Here is a 22824-nt window from a genome sequence, read left to right as displayed (position 1 = left end):
CTGAATCCATCGCCTACAAAAACTCGTCATTGAAAATGAGTGATCAAATATTCAATGAGTAGGGTGGTCATTTCAGAATTCAATGAGGGAATTCAGAACCACTTCCCTATCTGCTTTCTTCATTTATTTTGCAAAAGACAACAAAATGTAAATTTACAATAAACTTTAGATCACTACTATAATACAATTTACTATTTTGATAGTTTGTATATAATTCTGCTCCTACCAAAAACAAATTCCAGTTTTTACTGTATGTAAAATCCTTAGTATCCTTAGTAGTGAAAGGAATAGTGCTTGGAGAAGCCTTAAACACAGAATCCAGTATCAAAATAAAATTTTGTTAAATAATTGTCTAGATTTGTATGATAATCACAGAAGCAGTTTGAAAATAATGTACACAGTTGTGTACACAGTACACAATCTGCTTTGCCATTTCAAATAATTTTGTAAATATTCTCATATAAAAAATGAGCTATCCAAAATTTCCATAGTACTATAATAGCCTGAAGCAGTTCTCAGGCAAGGTACCATGATGGCTCTACAAAACTCAAAACACTTCCCTTCATAAGTTTTACTGATGATCTGTCACCATGGTTTTTATTTCAGCATAGCATTTTGTCAGTTACTGTGAACGAATTCCGTTTTGTTAAGGGCTAGATTCATTTGCAAAAAACTATATTGCATTTTTCCCATGCTGTTTTTGCTTGGATACATTACAATCTGTCTCTCACATGTCCATGAGTACTCGCATCTGAAATGAGAATAGGTAATTAAACATCCTTGAAGAGCACACTGGTGTAGTGTTATGCTAGATACTCATTATTACTTATGGGTGTGAGAGCATCTTTCTGTGCATCCTTATACTTGTTTCTATTGAAAGCACAGCTTTCTTGGTGTGTATGCATGTGTATGTATTATGGTTAGCTGCACTTCCAAAAAAATATATAAGCTAGTCCACACACAAAATCCTTATGTGGTTCTGTCCGTATCAACCCAAAAATGCTTTCTGTGCAGTTGAAAAACTGAGATGTGTATAGCTCCAAGGAAGAAAGTTTTTTTTGTGGAGCTTTTTTCTTAAGTTGAAAAAAGCTGAAGGCTACTTTTTGAGGACAAGCCTATCCTATCTGTCAAATCAAGTATTAGATCCTCTAAAGTCATCTGAAATTGTACCACAAAAGCTTTGTAGGCATTTTAGCAAATGGGATTTACAAGAATGCTACTTGTATTCTTTAACCTATTTCCTTCTCTCCTATATTAAACTCCTGTGAAGGAAACAATTTTGAGAACTCCCAAGTCTGTGCAAGTGGGCATTGTTATACACACATGTTCATTTTAAAGTTATAGAGCTGGTGTCTTTTTGGAACAATCCAAATTTTTATCAGTCACAATGCAACTTCGATGCAAAAGCACTTGGTTCATTCCAATATATGTATAGGTTTACGTGGTAGACCTTTTGTTGCAGTTTGTCGCTTTATTTGTCCGGCTCAGTCAATAGGAGCCATAAATTGCATCACGGGACTGCTGTGTTGTATATAAATAAAAGAAACTAGAGTTTAAAATGAATAGGTTAGACAAACTGGAGAAAAGTAGGTATGGCATGCAAGTGAAGTATGTGAGAGAACTGGAGCAGAGAAAATGATTCGACTTACCCACCCCTAAGGGAAAAAGCTTTTTTGTATCTTACCCACAGGATTCTCTTTCCTGCTTAAGTGACATTTGGGTTTTTACTTGGAGTCCATCGTAGCTTCTTGCTTATCTTTAAGACGTATTCTGGTTAGAATCTTCTACTTTCTTAATAATGTATCAATTTTTAAATCTATATAAAAATATATAATAAAATTGCCTAGATGAAATTATATGCATAAATTATGTGTTTTATTATATTATTATGTATGTTTGTTCACGCATAGTAGTTCAATTTATGCATTCATATTGCACTATCTATGAGCAGTTGGAGCTCTGAATTCTTCTTTGTTAGACGGGGCCCTGTCACTACAGACAGGCTTCTAAGAACCCATGTTCTAGTTTGATTTTAAATGCTTTCCAATACAGGTAGAGAACTCTATTATGAAAAAAAAAAATCTTCTGCTTAATTTGTTTTGTCTGTTTGTTTTCAGGGTAGTTTTTTTTCAGCAACAGTAGGGCCATAGGCTAAAAAGAACTAATTGCAGCAAAACAGTGAGTAACAAATAATAAAAAAATAATTTAAGCTACCTGCTAGCATAGCTTTTAAATGCTGCAGAGTGCTAGTGTTTCTTCCCCTGGGCAAAGAGAAGAACTTCAGTTCAGTGAGTTAACTTATTTACATTCAAATCCATGAATAAGCTGCTTTGAGTGCTTTATGCTGTATGAAGGCATCAGTCTGAATGCCTTAGCAGTACTGAGTGTCTCCTGTATAAATCCATTAATACTTTAGTATGTTGATCACTGGAAAATTCCCCAAGCCCCCTAGGAGAAGTTTTTTATTTTTTATTTTTTTTTCCTAGCCTTTCAAAAAGCTGTTATTAAAATGAGAAAATACCATTTCACTAAAATGTCTCTGTATTTCTCAGCAAGATGGCCAAAGTAACAGACCGTCTCTGGCACTAGTAACAGGCTGCTGATTCTTAGTTTTAGAGAAAAATTCTTACAGCTGCTCGACAGGTTGTACAGTTCTGCAACAGAGCAGACTTTAAAATAGATGCAACAAATGCTATATAGTTCACTTTGGGATTCAATGATTTAAAATGAGCTGTTCACCTTAAATGCAATGCTACTTGAACAGGTGAATGTGTCTGTGTGTGAGCGCATTGAAAACAGTAGGGTCTGAATTCTATCAAACCCATTGATTTTTGTTAAAAGGACTCTTTACAAACTTGGTAGCATTTTCTTGTTGGCTTTCTATATGCAAGAAAGAACACTTTTGTTAGCTGACCAGTTAAAATCCTTTCCTGAATTTCTAACTTTTCTAGCCTCTTTTTCACTCTTTTAACACAAGGTGGGGAAGTGGGTGTTTTTGACAGAATATGAATCTGGGAGATTAAAGGAGGCCATGCTGCCACATGATGGCAGCAAAATTCTGTTCAGGAATAAAAGCCTCTGTAGGCCTTTGCTTTTGAGACTTGCTTCTCTTCCCTCCTCTCACCCTTTCATATGGAGTACTAAAGAGGATGCTTTAAAAGACTCTCTGGAGATAATAGAGCAGTGGGTGTTGTTAATACATTAAGTTGAGTAAAGCTGCATCTTCTCAAAATACACCATCTTGTTTATCAGCTGTTATGTTCTGTTTGTTTTTAAAGTTGTTAGTACTTTTGTCTTTGCTCTGAAATGTAATAGGCTTATCTATTTTATCAATTTAGATTCTTGTTATCAAAATAAAAAAAAAATAGTGCGGAGAAGTAAGATGCCTTTCCTGAAATACCTAAGTAAGGAGATGTGCATACCTTTTGGCCTTCAAATTACCTGCAACCCTTTTGATAGTATGCTTTGCAGAGCTTTTCTTTCCATATATAATATCTACTTTAAGCTTATTTTGCAAAACTAACAGTGACGTGATGCCCTTTTCTATCTAGTATGTCAACAAACCAGTATATTCAGCTATCCCATTCTGTAAATTTGGGCATTTTACCTTATTAGTATTAGGGCTTTGTGCCTTTCTTCTCTCAGTTCCTCTTCTTCTGAAATACATAACATTTGCAGTGTGGCATCTTTTTTGCCATTGTTTAGTAGCTGAAGGGCTCAGCTGGGGTCTGTGTTTTTCACCGTTGTTAACAGACCTTGCCCCTTTTTAACTGATGTCCTAGAAAATGGGATATGAGGAGCAGCGATATGGTCAAGGACACATTTCAGGTCCAAATATTGCAGAGTTACAAAGGAAAAGTGAAATTCTCTCTGCCAGAAATAAAAATGCTTAATAATCAGTGGCACTTCCTACATGTTTTCCAAACCTTCCTGTTATACAACCAGGAATATCCACAGCCAGGAGTGGATATCCACTGATTTTTTTGTTATTAAAAATCACTCTAAGATACTGAATTTTTGTTGTTCTTTTCTGTTGCCAAATGGAAGTGCTCTGGTCTGAACTTGGGTCAAGATATCATTACAGAGCCACAGTAGACAGCAACCTGCAGAGACGGAAACACCATAGAACCAAAAATGTGGAATTTTATCAAATATTTTTTTCAGTACTGAAGACTAATTTAAATATTTTCAAAACTGATTTTGTAGGTTGCAATGGCAACAGATTATTTTAAGACAAAAGAACCCCATTCAGACTATTTTAATTGGAAATAGTTCTTCTTTCCTGCAACTGAAAAGCAAATTATCTACTTAAAAGATAATTTAATTTATATTTATAATAATATATTTCTAGCTAAAAGAAATGTCAGAAATCTCCCTAAATCCTATTGAATGAGTAGCAAAATGTGAACTAGATTTAAGAGAGAATTTGTCTTTGCTTGAGCTGTCCTAAATAGGAGCCATTAAGTAAAGTTAAAATGTGCATTCTGAATTGGTAATATTCCTTTTAAAACTATTAATATACTTACAGAAAAACAATGAAGATTATCTCCTCCTCTTAACATAATTTCAATGTTTGCTATTATCAGTTTGATAGGTAATCGCCAGTGGTACTGACTTGTGTAACTCAATTTTCTTGTATATTTTAGGTTGGTTTCTGATTTATAAATAAGTCTTGTTATTTAATGCTGCAATTGGTAACTGTAAATCGTCTGCTGTTTAAAAAGAAAATTTTTCATAACTAGTGAATTTAATCTCAGTTTGGAGTTGTATACTACTGCAGTCAGATTAATGGTGGTGGTTGTGGAGAACTAAGGAGTGGTGAGTGGATATGTAGCAAGAGGTCTGCGTGATGAGGTGTAAAAACGATGGAGACCTGAAATAGCAGGGGAACTGTTTTACGTGAGAAGGTGTAAAGAATTCTGCAGTGGTGATGGGAAGACATCGGTAATGGATCAAGTAATGGAGGTGCTTTCAGGGAACCATGGGCAGCTATTGATCCAATACTTTTAACAACAGTTGAAATACTTACGTTAGTACCATACTTGACTGTTTTGAAAGGACACAAAAGTGAGAGAGTTTGGAATTCCCATTATGTTGTTAGTGTGTTGTTAGCTCTTACACAACTTGCTTCCTCAGTTCTCAATTCAGTAAAGCATTTTGAGTGCACCTCAGACCATTAACTCAGAAGTGATCGTTTATTAGATACGTGAGGAGCTTCCTGCCTTTAAACTTCACTGTGGCTTTTCTTCCAATGTCACAGCCATTGCTGCATTGACTTAAGGGGGTGATGCTTTTAGTGAGTATTACATATAGCTTTCAGCTTTAGTATAGCTGTAGAGATTTGTTACGTATTATTATACTTTGTAGTGACCTAGACACTGCTGCCTGAAGCAGTCTGCTAGGATCTTTCTAGTTTTGAGCACAAGAGGAACATGTTTTCTAGCAGGGTATTTGCTGTTGTGACTGTTGTGCCATTTGTTAGGAGATTACCTGTCCTAATTTAACCTTCTCTGCACAGGTTAAAGTGAAATCTAGCCAAACCCTACAGAAGAGCTTTATTAACCAGGGAATTCTTTGTAATTGTGTGGAACACTTCTCTAATGACTTTATCTCAAGAGTGTCCAGACTGCAGACTAGCTAATCCCTAACAAAGGGGATGGTTTAGGCTGGGTTATATTGGAATGGTTTGGGCCAAAATGTCAGCAATATAAAACATACTGCAAAGAGTAACAAGAGAGTCAGAAGGAAGATTTTTCCTATGCTGTATGGTTATTATAAATATTGCCACTGTTGTAGGATTGCTCAACTAGCTTATGTTTACTTAGTGTTCCTGCAAAATTGAATTATGAGCCATAAAAGAATTCTTAACTTTATAACCAGTTACCAGTAGAGGGTGCTTTATACCTTTTGCTTTTGATCTAGATTGGGTGTATGCTTATCAAACATATTTTTAGTTATTAATTTATTATTAAAAATTTAATTCAATTGTACCTTAGCTTACAATAGGGATGCAATTTACTATGGTAGATGTTGGTATCATTAATGTGATTCTGCAAATGGACAGATTTCCATTCAGTAAGATTCCACATTTTACTGTGATCAGCTTTGTTATAATGATTTTATGATTAGAGAATGCTTGTCCTTACTTACATAGGTAGTAAATTTATGGAATCTAGTTTATAGGCTTACAGAAACACACCACTGTCACATATCTTATTGGTGTTTTTTGTTGTGGTGGTAATGATGTCATCAGTGATGGCATCTAAGTAGCTACTTAGGTTGTTCAGCATCAGGGAGGTGATAGGTGAATGTAAGAAGGAGGTTGTGTGAAAAGTAGGGACAAGTAGGAGAAAGACTAGTAGATGAGGGCTGAGGTGAACAGAAGGTGAGGAAGGAGTAAGAAGAAGTGCAGAGGGAAGAAGGTGAGATGAATGCCTCCGATTTTGGGATTGTTCCTTTCCTAACTCTACTTTCCCAACTCCTGCATCCTAATTGCCTTGTTTGGCCTCTGAAGTTTCTGATTTTTTTCCCACAATTAGTGTCTCAGCTGCTTACAGCCTCTTCTGCCAATTGCTGGTAATTTGAGCTGTGAATTTTGCTGCTGAAAAAAAAAAAAAAAACAGAAAACAGACTGTGGGCTTACTTGGCTTTTTAGTTATCTTAAAGTCTTGTGGGAGATGATTTGATCTTAAAGTTTATTCTTGGAAGAAGTCTTACGAGCCAAATGATTTTGATATTGGAGAACTGTTAGAGCAGAGTACCAGGGGAATATCTTGATGTATCTATCCATCATTCTACCAGATCTGTTCTTGGTAAACATAGGATAAAAGGGATGGTCCAATTTAGAAACACTCTTAACTCCATTTAGCTTTGGTAGAAAGATAACTGGAGAAGCAGAAGGTCACTGAAGATTAACTCTTCTTTTGGAGGCTTATACTGAGTAGCGACTATTGTGATGTTCCACTGTTTTGTTGGGTTACACATTAGGCAGGAGTTCTCAAAGTAGTGTTCTTGGATATTCTGGGCTACACTTGCATTTTGCCTGCTGAGAACACAGAATCCCATGGCCACTCCAGTAGCACTCTTTACCAGACTCCCACCAGGCACCCTCGAGAAATGGGACTGCTCATCCTAAGAAAACAAACAAACAAACAAAAAAACCCAATGCCTTTCAAGCTGGATAAGGTTGCTCTTAAGTAGGGCTCTTCAAAATAAGAAAAAGGCCTGGCTGTCCATTGTAGTCCTTATCTGTGGTTGGGCATTTTGGGGAACTTTCCTCCTTAGAGACGTACCTCTAGGCTTCCTGTCCCTTCTGCCTACATGAGTCTATTGGTTAAGATGTAGGATCTTGAATCAGTCCCATCACTTCTGTACTGTTTTGTTATTGACCGCTGACAAGGTGCTGTATAAAACTTACAAAGCAGATATGTTGCCTTAGAGAGGTCTCCCTTATGGTTGAGGCATCAGCTGGGTCATCTAGGGCCAAGTCCTTGTTTCCCACTACTATCCAAAGGGAACATGACAGCTGTCCTGACTCTGTGGAGCAGACTGTACTTCTGCCTGTAATGGGAGGAGTGGGGAGTGCTGGGGAAGCCATGAGGGCTGAAACAGGAAGCTCTCCTCTACCTGTTCGGCTGGTAGCTCTACTAGTGTCAGATGGTAAATATGAGGTCTGGGATCCAGGGCTGAAAGAAATGGAGGCCTTTAAACTACCTGGCTCAGAGACTGAAGGCAGAGTGGCTCCTAGGGGGACATCCCAGGGCTGCTGGTGGCCCTTTTTGGTCCAGGCAGAACTAGCAAGTCCTGGAAGGCAGAGAGAAAGAGAGAGAGAGAGAGTGCGCAAGCACGAATGAGTGTGCATCCATTTCAAGCTCTAGCTGTGACTCAGTCCTGCTTCTAAATAATCCAGACCCTGAACCTTATCCCAGCGCAGCCCTAGCTGTGTTTCAGCTTAAGTGAACAGCCAGTTATGTGCAGGACAGCCTTGTAACCCTTGCTTTGTTGAACTTGACAAGGGTTATAAGACAGGCTTTGAGAGCTGGCCCCCAAAGGCAAGGAAGGTTGTGTTCACTAAAATTAATAAGGTGGCTTGGGGGTAAGTATGGAGGATGCAAGGAGTGAGTTTTATTCTTTGCCCTACCACAGAGTTCCTGGATGACTAGGCAAATCACTTTAGTTTCTTTCTGCTTATCTTTCCTTTATGGAAAATAGAAACAGTAGGTTTTGCCTACCTCGCATGAGGTAAAAGCATTGAAGACTGGGAGGAGCTTGGATACTAAAGTAGTAAAATCCCAAGGCAGGCACCCAAAGGCAGGGGGGTAATAAGCTCCAAGCAGGGAGCCTGATTTGTAAACTCCATTTGGAACAGAATAAGCAAGAAGTATTCAAAATAGACCTTTCCCCCAAATAACAATTACTAAATTTCAGTATAGGTCTTGCTGAGAGCCAGTCAGTCATATCACAGAATTATAGAATCAGTAAGGTTGGAAAGGACCTCTGGAGATCACCTAGTCCACCCCCCCTGCTCAGCAGCGTCACCAAGAGCATGTTAGACAGGGTTGCATCCACGCGGACTTTGAATATCTCCAGAGAAGGAGACTCCACAACCTCTCTGGGCAACTTGGTCCAGTGCTCTGTCACTCTCACAGAGAAGAAATTCCCCCTCACGTTCAGGTGGAACTTCCTTTGGTCAGTTTTTGCCCATTGCCTTTCAAATGGGACAACTGAGAAGAGTTTGTCCCCATCTCCTTGACACTCCCTGTTCAGGTACTTCTGCACATTGATAAGATCCCCTCTCAGTCTTCTCTTCTCCAGGCTAAATAGTGGCATACCATTTCTGCAACTCAGCAGGCATTGCTGTTGTTACTGCAGATTTCCTGAAGCAAACTATTTAAATGCTGCATCTGCTGCATAAAGCAGTAAACATGGGAAGGGGGCTAGCATTTTGGTCAGGGGTCTTCCAAGGTAAGTTTGTACTCAATACCAAGGTATGATGTAGTGATGTCTGAGCTAGCCTTAAGCCATTTAGCTCATGTATTGTAGCCATTTTGCTAGAGCAGAAAGAAGCTCTGTATAGCCTAAACTCTCAGTAGGATAAATTAATACTCACTGGGTCCAGTGCAGCTGAAACCTAACTAGTTTTGGTGTATAAATGAGCTTGTTTTAAAGCTGGTTCAGGATCTCTGAACCCTGTATAGAAGGGTAGCTACCCTGTATAGAAGGATGTGCAGCTTTTGACCTGAGTTGTGGGGGAAGGTAAACAAGAAGGAAAATTTTACAGTCTGTTGCTGATACAGCAATGTGCTTAGGAGAAGCAGAGTTGTAGAGATGACCAGAAAAAGTATTCATCTTCCAGAAGTTTAAATGAGTGTTAGTGATCCTGAAATAGGCCAGACTGATGTATCTGGAAATAACTCCTGGATTGGGAGCCATGCCTGATGACTCTAGTTAGATGTTTACTGTGCAGACATCCAAACTTAAACTTATCATGTAGACTGCCTTTGTAGTCAATGGACAGAAAATGTACTTCTGAAGTGTGATTTATCTCAGGTGTTCATCCCAAGGTGAGAAAAATCATGATACAAAGGGGTCTATTTCTCTGTGGTGAATGTTGTAGACCACGTATCTAAATTTGAATGGTAACTGCTTTAGCAATCTGGGGTAGGTTTCAGGTAAGGACGTGGAAGGCTTCATGTTCCATGAGACAACTAGTCCATCTCCTGTAATGCTTCAGAAATACTAGGGAAGTGCTTCATCTTAAAACTGTCTCATTCCTTTCTCCCCTTCTACATAGTGAAATACAGTTCAGCTCCTCTAGTACTACCACTTCAGAGAGCCAGGAACCATCTTCTGGTGATCAAGCAGCAAGTGCACTTCAGCAGCAGCTCTTACTGATGGTGGCACGAAGGACCCTTTCAGAAAACCCACGGGTACATTGTAATATCTCAGTTTCTAGCATTTTGATAAATTTCATTATCAAAAAAATGCTGCATATTTGTTGCTGAGACATTTCTGTTGGTTTTATGTGCATTTTTACTCAGTACTGCTCATTTGGGAAGAGTTGTTTTCCTCAGAGGCAATTCAGCTGTTTTTACCGGCACTAAGTAGTATTTTAGAGGACTGATGTCACTGGTTTGAAGGGGCTACTCACAGAGCAAGGAGGAGGTCTGGGCATCTGAGTGAGAAATCCCTCTGCAAAATGCAGACCTGTAGTCTGTACTAAAGACTCCATCGCCTAAAGAGTTGATCTTTTGTCTTCGGTCTTATTTGCTTTGAAGGAAAGACACAGCTGTTAGGATTTTAGACACATTTCCAGATTTTAATAGCATGACATTCTCAGTTTCTTAAAAAAAAAAAAATTCCTAAAAAAAAGTTTCCAAAAAAAAAATTCTCAATATGTTAAAAACTCACATTTAATATGCCTTTTCTGAATCAGATGACCAGATACCTGGTCATCTTTTGGATGTCTGTTGTGGAATGTTGGAGCCACCTCCCTAAATGCAGTCAGTGAAAGAAAAAAGGACCTCAGACTTTAGTTAGTATGGTAATATGTGGATGTATTTGAACTTTATAGTGTTTAAGGTCTGTGACCAATGATGTAAGGCTGTGGTCTGCTTTTGCAGTTCCTTTTTATAATAGCTTTAACCTTCTCTTTTCTTCCAGAGAGAGTTCTAGTTTGATATTTATGTATAACCTTAAAATGCCAGTTAATTATCCTTCTTCTTAGATTTTGAACAGGAACTTACAAGCTAAAAGCAAAGTGTATAAAGGAACTGTTTTAAGTTACAGATCAGGTAATTATCCCTATTTATTATAAATATGTATATTCCAGATTGGGACAGAGACTTCTATCTAAAGGCCCAGATGTTTTCCAGATATTTTTAAACTTATAAATTACCTGTAAATTAGAGAACAATTATCACTCTTCTTCAGCTTCTAGGAAAACTGCACCATTAAAAAGCAAAGTGTATTGCTCAAGACCACCTAATAATTTTGTAATAAGGCCAAGTAGTAATTTCAGAACTTCCATGTTTCTAAGTTTTTATTAAATGTGAAATCCTGAGCCTGTGCAAGTCAGGAAAAGTTTTGTCATTGATTTCAATGAAGCTAGGATTTCAGGCTGTCTCTTGACACCATATAAATTTATGAAGGAAAATTTTTATAACCCTTTTTATGATAGGAGGTACAGTTACACTTAGTGATTTGCTTAGGGCTAGTCAGAAAGTTTCCCAGACATATAGGAGAAAAATCTAGACCAGTCCAAGTACTGCAAGCTTTATGTAATTATGTAATTGACTTTATCATTATTTTACAGTTTCCTCAGGAGCCAGTGTGTTCACTTACCTACTCAATTAAATATATGTTAAACTGTTCTGAGGTCCAAGTAATCAGATCTTTTTAGATGTTAGATGCTTTCAGTGAGCAATCTAGATTAGAAGAATAGAGTTAATGACTGTAGTTGAACTGAATTTCATAGTGCCTCCTGTTGGCATGGAAGACCCAAGAGAAACAGAACTGTACCAGTATTAGCAAATACTAAAAAAAAAAATCCCCTTTTTAAAAAAACATAGTAACTTTTAAAAGTGATAATAGAAATATTAAATTAGGAATATTTGAATTACTTTTATGTTTTAAAATGTCTGTGGCAGAGATTTTAGTTTCATAACTATAGTAATAGCCTTGAGACATTATATTACTTGGAATTGTTAATAAATGAAAGAATGGCTAACAAGCTATCATTCTCTTGCACATTGGAAGGCTCAGAAACACAGATGAGTTTCTGTACTTTGCTAGTATCAGCTGAGCTACCAGGCATTGAGTAGACATGCACCCTTAGTCAGTTGGAGGCATGAGATAAAATGTGTAAACTTGAATTTCTTTCACTGAAGTTTAAGCTAACATGATTTACCTTGTGTTTGCTAACAGACTGAGAATATCAACAGAGCTGTTCCTGTGTCTCAGCAGTAATACATAAAGCCATGATATTTCAATAATGTAAATTTGCCTGAAAAGCAAAGAATAGTAATTGTTCCAACAATCTGAGAAAAAGACAGTTCCTGTGGTCAGGTGGACAGGTCCTTTAAATATCTGTGTTTTACTTACAGATACAATTCGGGAAAGTGATAAATTATTTCATATGGGAATGCAAAAGGAATTCTGAGATTAGAATGAGGAGGAGGACAACAAATAGTTGATTCATTAAAGTGATATTACATAAGTGATTGTCTAAAAAGTAGAAATACTGAATGTTTGTGGGATAGAATCAAAACAGATTAACTCCCTTCTCTGATTAGGAAAGTTAATCTCACACAAATAATTCTAATGTAAGCACTGACAGGAGTTCCATAATAAATATACTTATCATCTTATGTTGATTAGTTATCTTTTACAACTGAAGGCTAAAAGGAGGTCAAAACCTACTAGGCTTTACATTGGTTAGAAATCTCTGTCAACTTCTTTTTGAAAGAAAAATCAGCATTGATTTTTTTCATAGAATCAGTTATTGGTGGGTGTTGGAAGGACGCTGCTACTTTGCAGAGATTTGGGGGTTTCTCGGTTATCCAGCTTTGCAGACTGGCTGATGAGTCTATTGGTAAGCCTCCCTCCCCACAACTGGTGGTGAAGTAATGCAGCTATCGAGCTGGAGAAGATCTGAAATGACATAGTTCGAAAGTAGGAAAGAAGAAAAGACACTTAGAATTTGACAAAAGCAGTACTCAAAAGGCAAGGTTTATGATTATGTGGGTAAGATTAGAGAAATATACACTAGTGATGTTTACACTGTTTATGTTTGTTTGTGATTTTCTCTTCCCTCTCCCTGTTCTCGGGGATGCACACCTGAAGTGTCATTAGAACTATCTCAGCAAAGATAAGCAAAGCTGTATTCCGTAATGAAAGTTGACAAGTCGTGTCTCTAGACATTAAAGCGTGTTTGAATTCTTGGTTAAAAACAAAGATGTGTCCTATCATATGGTTTTGCATTGCATTGTAATTAGCCTGCTGAATGGAAAAGTCCTAAAAACAAAACAAAACAAAAACCTCCCCCCAAAAAAACAAAATCCTCCAAATTAACAAAAAAAAAAAAAAACCCAGACAAATTAAAAAAAACCCAGGCAACAAAATATCTGTAGACAAGAAGTAGATTGGGAGTAGAAGAGAAGTAATGTGTTTAATGAATATTTAATATCTCTATTTGTATTTAAAGCATATTATCACTGTTGAGATCCATAATTGGTGTAACTTCCATTCATCTGCAAGAAGTTAGGCTGATATGATACTTCTTAAAAAAATATAATTGAAATGAAGTAAAATAACTATACTTCCAATATCTCTTTCAGGAAAAAAAATCTGAAACTTGATGTAATTTCTGCCTTTTAAACACCTATTTTGCAGACAGCCATATGTCAATGTGAAAAAGTGTTTTATGTATTTCTGGTTTGTTTGTTTTTAAAGCAACCCAGTCAGGACCTTGAGGATTCTTCATGTTCTTCAACACAACGGAAATTGAACAGGCAGTTTTACAAATTTATTATATTTCCTGGCAAATGGATTAAAGTCTGGTATGATCGGCTTACCTTGTTGGCATTGCTGGACCGGTAAGCTTTCCTCATGCAGTTCTGTGTGGTAGTACAGTATGTGGCTCCACATGTCCACAGAACTAATAACGCAGACCACCAGAGGAGCAGAGTGATAGTCATGTTACTGTCTCATATTCAGGTTAAGTAGGTTCAACTTGTGCTTAACTAGAAGAAAATTTTTTTTTCAGACTTGGTTTTTGTTGTTCACTAATCTTCATCTTCAAGCATATACTTTGATTCATGGGGGCACCAGCCCTGTGGAATAGTCCTTAAATTTGATTGTCAGGTGTTGGGTTTACTGTTTCTGAGCATTCTAATGAGAAAATCACTGTTTTATGCAAAAATATGGAAGTGCAAAAAGAGGGAAGAGTTCCAAGGAATTGTCAGCCAAGTACTTCATTTTTTAAAAAAAAATCTAAAGGAAGGAATTCAAGAGGAAGTTCGGGAGGGAATCTTTCAGCTGCTCCCTCTGTTCTAGTTCAGTTTCATTTGTTCAGAGTTTTTTTTTTTTCTTTTTTTTTTTTTTTTACCTCCACATCTGTCCTTTTCCTAGTCTCTTGGTCTCCCTTGGCGTCAGCTTTTTTGACAGTGCCGTTTGCTGTTAGATCCCACCTTGTGCTCTGCTGGACTATGCACAACCTGAGACACATTAACATGCAGGCCTATTGACTGCTGGCTGGCATGTCTGCAGGTTGATCCCTGCTTTTGGGTGGATGTTATACCATATTTGTTAATATAGGTGCCACAGCAATAATTTCAGAAGACAGCTTTTATGTGCTGAGAAATCAGGCTATATAGTCAGGGAGCTTATGTCTGTAGCAGATAATTTTTTATCTATAGTTTCTTATCTGAGTGTTTCAGTTGCATGGAAAATACCTGCTGATAGACTCTTTTGTTATGGCCTGAATATTAACATTGTCTTTTTCCTCAGCTTCTCTGATCTAATGGAGCAGATAAAATGAAAGAAACATGAGATGACAAATTTTATCCCATTCTTTGTCATCAAATGTATATTTTAAAGACTACAGGAGTATAAACTGTCAAAGACTACAGGAGTATAAACTGTCACTTTATTTGGTCATCTATTATATTTTCTCTACAACAGTTTTCATTAAAAGAATGCCTTATTTCTGTATTAAAAGGTCTGATAAAGATATACTTTCATGTATTCAAATCAGCTCCACTATGGTATTCTATCTGGGAAGTGAGATTGGAGGATGCTGATATGTACTGAAAGGCAGCAGAGACTATGCCTTTTGTCTGTTCATTTCAGCTATCACACTGGCTAAGGTCTTTGGTGCAAAGGAGAAGCGCTATTCTACATGGAGATGTAGTTTGGGAGTAGAACCTCAAATCCAGTAAATCCTGATCTTTCCAGCACTGATAGTTTATACCAGCTGCAAATGGGCCTGGCTTGCTCTGAGAAATATATAAATATTTTTCCAGTTCTTAAAATGCTTCTATTTTATTCATATAGGACTGAGAATATAAAGGAGAATGTATTGGCTGTTCTTCTAGTAGTTCTCGTCTCACTTCTTGGATTCCTGACTCTGAATCAAGGCTTTTGTAAAGACATTTGGGTTCTGCTGTTTTGTCTCATCATGGCCGGTTGCCAGTATTCCCTCCTAAAGGTAGGAAACAAGTTCATATCCACTTGATGAATTCTCTTCTAATTTCTGTGAAGGCAAAATCCTGTAAGCAAACTTTTTTCTGTTTTGTTTTTAGAGTGTTCAGCCTGATCCTGCTTCACCCATACATGTAAGTCTCAGCCAGCAGAACAAGTCTTTCTGCTTTATTGTCATCTCTATGCTGTGAAACCACTTGACTGTTCAGTGAAACATAGATGTAGGTAGTCTATGTTCCAGGTAGTTTATGAAAACAAGCCTGTGATTTTGAGACTTTGTACTACCTTTAATTAATTTTAAGTCATTTGAATTTATCATTGCTATTAGAAAAGTGTTTTTTATTTAAGCTAAAATGTATGGTAAAAACAAATACGCCTGGACTAATTAGCTGAAATTCAGTCCTGTGGCATTAGACAGTCTTTTTCTTTGTTTTCTGGCAGTTAGTGACTGAAAACAGCAGAAGTTCCAGATTAACACTTTAGTCATTGGTCCACTGTGACTTTAAATCTTTTTTTGAGGTTGATTTTTTTCTTTTTTAATCTGGTATTGCTGATGTATACTTTAATTGCATTATTATATCATCAAATGGCATAGGTTTTCCCTTTGTTATAGCATGAGCACTGTTTATTTGGTTGGGACCTAGAGGACTGTCAGCTCTGAATGAATGCAGGTTATAGGAATGTTTGCTGGTTCTTCAGTAGCATAATCAGTACACTTTGAGAAACTGATCTCTGACGGTGACAACCACCTTGCAAACAGCCAGTTCCTTACCTTATTTTATCCTCATTATAGGACAGGTTTAGGAACATCAACCTGCAACTGCAAGCTGACCCTCCATCTGTCTCAGTTTCTGAGCTTTTTTGATTTGCAGACCTCTGAAAACATTCTAGTAGTCATGGGACCTCACATGCATTTACTCCTTCTGCCAAGATGCTCACATTTCTTATTTAGCCCCTTGAGTGTTTCTGAGGATCCCCTCTCTTCCCTCAGGCTTCCAAAACAGCATGTTGAAAACTACAGGTCTACTGGGTTGTTTCCCTTTGGCAGGGGGCAATTAGTTTCGTCATTTTAGGGGCTGGAAATACTGATTCAACTTGAAATTGAGGTTATTTACAAGCATATGCTATATACTCGGATATATTTCAGTGGATTCTTAGTTTCTTTTCTACTCTAGTCATTATGGGGTGAATTTATGGTATTGTTGATTATAATGCATTCACAGGCAATCCATGTCTAAATAAAAAGTAGGGAAGGTTATAGAAAGCAACTTCATTTACAGATTAATTCCATTCATTGTAGTGTAATATTTTCAGTGAGTTAAAGAAATATTCCTACCTCAGTAAAGAGCTGGGGCGGGGTGGAGGGGGCTGTTGCACAAACTAAAATCAGATTATTTATCAGTTTAACTAGCATATATCTAGGCATAATAATACGAACAGTAATCAGATCAGTGGCACTTATACCAACATTACTAATGTGCACATTTTTTAAAGTGTGTATCAACCAGTTTTGTTAAAACTTCATAGCAAATGTCTAGCCCACATTTTTGTAGCATTAAAGACAGTAGCTGATGAAGTTTAATCAAAGCATTTTTTGTGCAGAATCTAGGTTAGCATTTCAAACTCATGCAACAATATTGTTACAATATTATTCATCATATTGTATTCTGTATGACATGCAGCAGAACAGCAAAATAATAATAGACATAATTCCATTCTCCAAATGGTTTCCTAAAACTTTACCAGAGGGAATTGCAGACTTCTTGGTGCACCACAGGAACTCCAAAGAAAATATAATTATGAGAGGTTTTCAACACAAGGTTTTAAAGATGGAAGGCATTATAGCTCAAATTAAGTTGAAAGATTAACTATTTTCACATTATATCTTTTTAACCCAATAGGTATTAATAAAAGGTTACTTGAGCTAGTAAGAGCCATTAAAAATAAAACAACAAAAAGGCAAGAAAAGATACTCCGTGTGCTGTTTCATAATTCATGTGACTACATTAAAATTGAAGAGAAATAACATCTCTTGATGCTGATGTAAGGATGCAGAACAGCAGGGGGATTAAAGAATGATCAGTACTGTGTCCATGAATGAAAATGCAGATGAGATTTTTCAGTGTAAAACAAACCATCAGGAAACACAGATTTTCACACTGAATTAATTTCTATTCCTGGATTCATGAGTAGCCTCTAATGCCTTGTGTTATCCATGCCTGCCATGGAGGATCCAAACTTATTCCCTATCTCTCGCATGCAGACTTTGTTACAGTTTGATGTGACTTTGTCAGCTCTAGCCTGTACCGTTTTAAAAGACTGCTTTAAAAGACCATCCAGTGAATTCAGAAAACCTAGTGTCCAGGGATGCATAAGGCTTTTATTCTGAACTCCTTCCAAGTGCCAGTCTGTTCACTTCCATGTGTTGAGTAAGAGGTTGCTGACTAAACTCTCTAAAGTCTCATTCAGTTTTATGAGAGATAAGGTTATTTCTTCTCCATACCATGTGGCAGCGAGGGCCTCTGAGTCAGTCGCTCTGTATTGTCTCTGTACCGTCAGTGATGAGGGATGGGTTTCAGCGTGTAGGAAAGAACCTTTCTAACTTGGGTAATGTTTTGATTTTCACCTGTGATAGTACCGTTTTGAACAGCTCTGCTGTTTAAGTTGGAACTTAGTGTTTTCTTCAGCACCAGTTCTACCACTACACCAATTGTGCAGTATCTACTTGCTGCTGGCATTTATTGTAGCAGCAGGTTTAGGACTGTTTCTTGCTACCAGATGAAAGTCTAATTTTTCTGTCACATTCTTCAGGCTTTTCAGTTCTGGTCAGCTGGGAGCTAGTGGCCCTTAGTTTTTCTTCACACAGGGGTGCATCGTTCTGGGATAGCAAAGTTCTGGAAGAGCCTGCTTACAGGAGTGGTGGGGGCAAGAGAATAAAATCCATTTCAGAACTGACTTTAATCAGTTTCTTAAAGGCAAAATGTAATGGATGTGCCAATGACTAAAGGGAATTAGATTCAGAGATTTGAGAGATCCATTCTGTGTGCATTTCCAGGAAAGAGGCAAGCAGGGTTTGATAACTGCAGAGTTTTTCGGTACGGAAATGGGTGGCAGCAGCAGACTGGGCAATAGAGGCTGTGTCTGTACTGAATCGCCAGACAGAAGGATCATGGGTGCTTGCTTCATGGTCCTTGTCAGACATCTGTCTGACTTCAGACTTAGCGCAGGTTCGCAAAGGCATTTGAGCTTGGAGAGATTGCAATCAGGCTCCTGATAAGATTTACAGAGTCACTTAGGTAACTCTGTTGTCTGGGTGGCATTACCTGCCAGAGCAGTTTGCTAACTCAACTAGCAGTTCTGTGAATTCCACAAGGCACTTAAAGCATTTTTTAATATGTTCCTGTAAGCTTTGCTTTAGAACCTATCACACGTTCTTCTGTCTTTTTCTTCTTGTATGTTTACACATACAAAAAAACCCCTCCACTATTAAATTAGAGCTACTTGGAATTTTCCCTTTAAATATCTTGTAGCGAAAAGTGTTATTTTACTAAATGAAAGCGTTTGTGAAATCATTCTAGCTTGATTGAAAATCTTCATATTTTTATGAAAATATGAAATGCACCAATGCTGGTTTTGTAGGATGTGAACTGAGAAATGTGAATATGAACAATTCAGTGAATTTTTTTGACAGAATTAGGGGAAAGGGAGAAGAATTTTCACTGGAATTTTTCAGTGGAGAAAAAATGACTTTTTAGCATTTTAGACATAAAGTACAACAAGAATCCTGCTTTGTTATATAAAGTCTTCTGAAGGAGATACAGAGCAGTTTCACCAAAATGAAACCAAGTTTGTATGGCAAAATTGATTGTCTAGTAGAGCAAAATGAGCCCTTAATATCCAAAATACTTTGTTGGTAAGTTGTGCTGCCATGTGGCCATTTCAGTGAAAAGCTGTCTCAGCTTGGCTGATCCGTGGCAGGCATGAGAGGGCTTCATGCTTTTCTGTTTTAAAACCTTGAAAGAAGGAAATGTAATGTCTGTTCTCCTCCTGTGGCACAGTCCTGGAGATCCTCTCTGTCCTGGAAGGTGTCCACTCTTGTCCTGAGTACTCTCCCTCACACAAAGGATGTAAATAAGAGTCATATACAACACAAATACTAACAGCAGTTCCTTTTTCTTGTATTGCCTGTTCCCTGAGAGTGGGAACTGGACTACTGTGTGCTCTCGGAAGCTTGTTCAGCTTGCGAGTATGCCAAGCAGTGCGACAGCTAGGTTGTCAGTGTCCTTCTGAATGTGTCACTGCACTTGGTTTGCTTCTGTTGATCCAACATATGACTGTAGGTAATATTTCCATTTCAGGATCCTCTGCCATCCCCAAAGTAGGGAAAATAGTATTTGATCACATTTTGCAGGCTGTTCAGACAGCCTTTTCAAAGTTTCTTCTTCAGTCCTAACTAGTCTTGTCATTAGTAGCCTGATAACATAGGTAGCAGTATGAGTTAAATGCATATTGGAAACCTAATTGTTTCTGTTAGTGCTCTGCTAGGAACTGAAAAATGTGTGGAGCTAAACCTCTGGACTTCCAGTCATTGGGCAGCATTAGCTCCATCTTACCTAACTGACTTGAAGTAAGGTAAATCTGGGTTCTGTAGTTCAAGGTATAAGACAAGAATATAAGATTACAAGAAAATAATCTTTGATCTGGAATGTACATCAGTATATAAATCATTGAGCAATTGTTTTGAGCTGATATTTTAGTAGTTTTTTTTTTTTTTTTTTTTTGAGGCACAGCTTGTATTTAAGATAAATGAAGTGAAGTTTAAAAACAGCTAGTAAGTAATATTTTAAGTGTTTTTTTCAGTCATATTTTTATCTTTCTAAATCTCCTTTGATTATTTTTCATGGACATATGTCATATTAACTATAAAAGAATTGTCAGCCTTAGTAATATTGAAACTCTAATTAAACGCCAACTAGAATTTGTCAGTCTGACTTAATTCATATTTCATGAATATAAGATGCAATACAAGTATGCTAGTTCTCTGCAACCTGTCACCTTGTTAAATGATTGATCCCAAAAGAGATTACAGATCAGTTAATCGCAATGCTGATGTATGAGCTTGGCTGGCAGCCAAACAGATATGGCCACTGTTTCAGATCAGTAAATAGACTCAAAAGGAACTATCTTTTATTATACTGACTTAAATTACATTTTATAAATAAGAGCAGTTTCACAGCAATGCTTTGCAAAGCAAATCCTTGTCACTTTGCTCCTGTCTTTTCACACTCAAGTGTGTCCTTAACTACTCCCTGTTTTTGTAAAGGGCAGTGCAGTGCCTTTAACAGCATCATAATGCATCAGTTTAATACTAGTCAGGATAAAAGAGGTTGCACCTGCTAAGTCACCCGTAACACTACTCTGTTTTAGGAAGCAACAGTGCTGGTTTTCCCCAGACTACGGGGCAAAAGGCAAAGGGCACCAACAGAAGGAATCAGTTCTCACAAAAAAACTAGAATCCTGAAGGGGGATCTTAATATTTCCTTCAGGAATGGCAGAGGTGTCTGTTGAACAAGTGTGGCACTCTCTGGGCATGTGAGACAGATAAAGTAACAACGCACGCAGGCTTCTCACAAAATTTAAAACGACTGATTCTAAACATTTGCAATTTGATACTGTTCTTTAGCTCCAGGTGGGTAGTTTCCAGAAGGGTTTGTTGCTGTTTGTTTGTTGTATTTTTTAAATGTGTTTTTGGCCTGGCTGGAATCAGAGTCTTCTCTGGAAAAATAAGAATAGCGTATTCATCACCACTGTTTGGTCTCATATTATGTTGATATCTATCCTTTATGTTGTCAGTGATCACACTGGAGACCATTGTTGCTTCTGTTATGTGCTGTCTCTATGATGTTTGATTAAGTGCTCTGATTCCAGATATTTAAAGGCCCCTAGCACTAAGTAGGCTTAAAACAAGATCTTTTAAAGCCAGGAGGCAATTGCAGATGAATCAGCAAAATAGAGGACAAATGGGATCCTGACAGAAGTGAACGTAGGCTCATTTTGAGCTATAGGCACACCTGTAAAGCTGGCTCTCAGGGCAGAGCTGATTCCAGGTGACAGCAAATACAGAGGCAGGGACAGGGAAAGGACATGGAAGTAAGTGTTTCAGAGAACAGCAGCAAGCATTCAGCTGCCAGAATCAACCTCCATGCCTCACCATATGCTTGGGAGATGCTTTACTGTTTTTTAAATTTCTCAGGATGCAACTAAAAAATGAATTTTACTTTCCATAAAGTCTAAACAAAAAACAAGCTACCTGAAGCAGACTCTCATTATAACAAAAGTAGTATAAATGTAAAGCTTTCTATTGAAAACAGAATTTCAGATAGCCTCAGATATTTTTTCTGCATAAAAAATGACTACGTTGGCAATTAATATATTTCAAAAGCTTCAGAAGGTTAGTTTTTCAAAAGTATAAATTATTGCTGGAGTTAGGGTCTTAACTGCTTCTTGTGACATTTGAGAGCCTCCTCTGGAGAAGATAAAATGCCTTGTATCATTTTTATCATTAGTTAATATGTATAAGTCATTAAAATATTTTGTCTGACTCCTGCACCTCTCTCCAGTGCAGTGTACACGGTAGGAAAATAAAACACAAAATTCAAACATTTTTCTTTTTTTCCAGGGGCACAATAAAATCATAACCTACAGCAGACCTGTATATTTTTGTATATTGTGTGGCCTTATTTTGCTGCTGGATGCTGGATCTAAAGACTCAAACTCTTCAGTTTATACAATGTATGGCTTGAAGCTCTTTTCACCTGGATCCCTCCAGTTAGCCAGAGACCATGTAATAGGTGAGTCCAGTATTTTTCCTAAGATGTAAAAATGAATTGTTAGCTGCAGAAGTTTATGTTTTCCCATGTTGGCAATCAAATGCATGTTATGGAGGCACAACTCTTAAGTTGATAGAAACAGTTGTAATGACTTAAGACACATGCAGTGGAGGGTGGACAATTGGCAACCTTCTCTCATGTAAAAAGAATTCTGAATGAAATGAGGCTCATGGTTCTATTTTCTGTAGAAAACTGTCACTGATGTTATTAGCAAAAGACATCATATGTGAAATGCAGTTGGACTTTGTAAGGACTTGTCTATATGGGGCAGTTACTGTAAAATAAGCTGTGATTTAAATTTAGTGCTTGAAAGCTATTCCATGCCAAGTCCTCAGATGACCGTTGTTCTACTTTTGAAGAATACACGTGAGGGATTAGTGTGGAGTGGCCGCTCTGCAGTAGCTTTACCAGTCTGTTGCCTTCTGTAGTCATGTCCTGTTGTGACTAAGGACATTCAGGTATGCCCCAAAATCAAAACTGATGGTCCTTTGTACTGATTTGGGGCTTGCACAACTGGAAATACCCTGTTATGTTCTTTTTTTTTTCTTCTTTTTTGCTCATTATACCCTTGTAGTCTATAACTGTGATGCTACTCTGTGTTACAGATCTGAATGCTGGACTGAAATTACATCAAGTAGCATATCACTGTTAGTTATAAAGTGGAAAAGTTAAAATTTAATCTATTGTGAAAACTTGCCAATAGCTATATAATAGTGTACCAAAGAAGAACCTT

The 22824-nt window shown here is 37.4% G+C and overlaps 1 protein-coding gene across 1 annotated transcript in view; it reads left to right on the top strand.

The window, feature by feature from the left end:
• The window catches only part of PCNX2 (pecanex 2), a 161362-nt gene that overhangs the window by 29992 nt on the left and 108546 nt on the right, over window positions 1-22824 (top strand). The window contains exons 9-13 of the mRNA XM_062572269.1: window positions 9794-9929; window positions 13453-13595; window positions 15055-15208; window positions 15303-15335; window positions 21881-22052. Coding sequence (XP_062428253.1) covers window positions 9794-9929; window positions 13453-13595; window positions 15055-15208; window positions 15303-15335; window positions 21881-22052 — 638 coding nt within the window. The remainder of the gene's footprint in view (window positions 1-9793; window positions 9930-13452; window positions 13596-15054; window positions 15209-15302; window positions 15336-21880; window positions 22053-22824) is intronic.

This window comes from Rhea pennata, chromosome 3, assembly GCF_028389875.1.
Source record: "Rhea pennata isolate bPtePen1 chromosome 3, bPtePen1.pri, whole genome shotgun sequence".
NCBI classification, from domain to species: Eukaryota; Metazoa; Chordata; class Aves; order Rheiformes; family Rheidae; genus Rhea; species Rhea pennata.
Note: the sequence above shows the minus strand (reverse complement) of the source record. Positions and strands in the feature narration are given on the sequence as shown.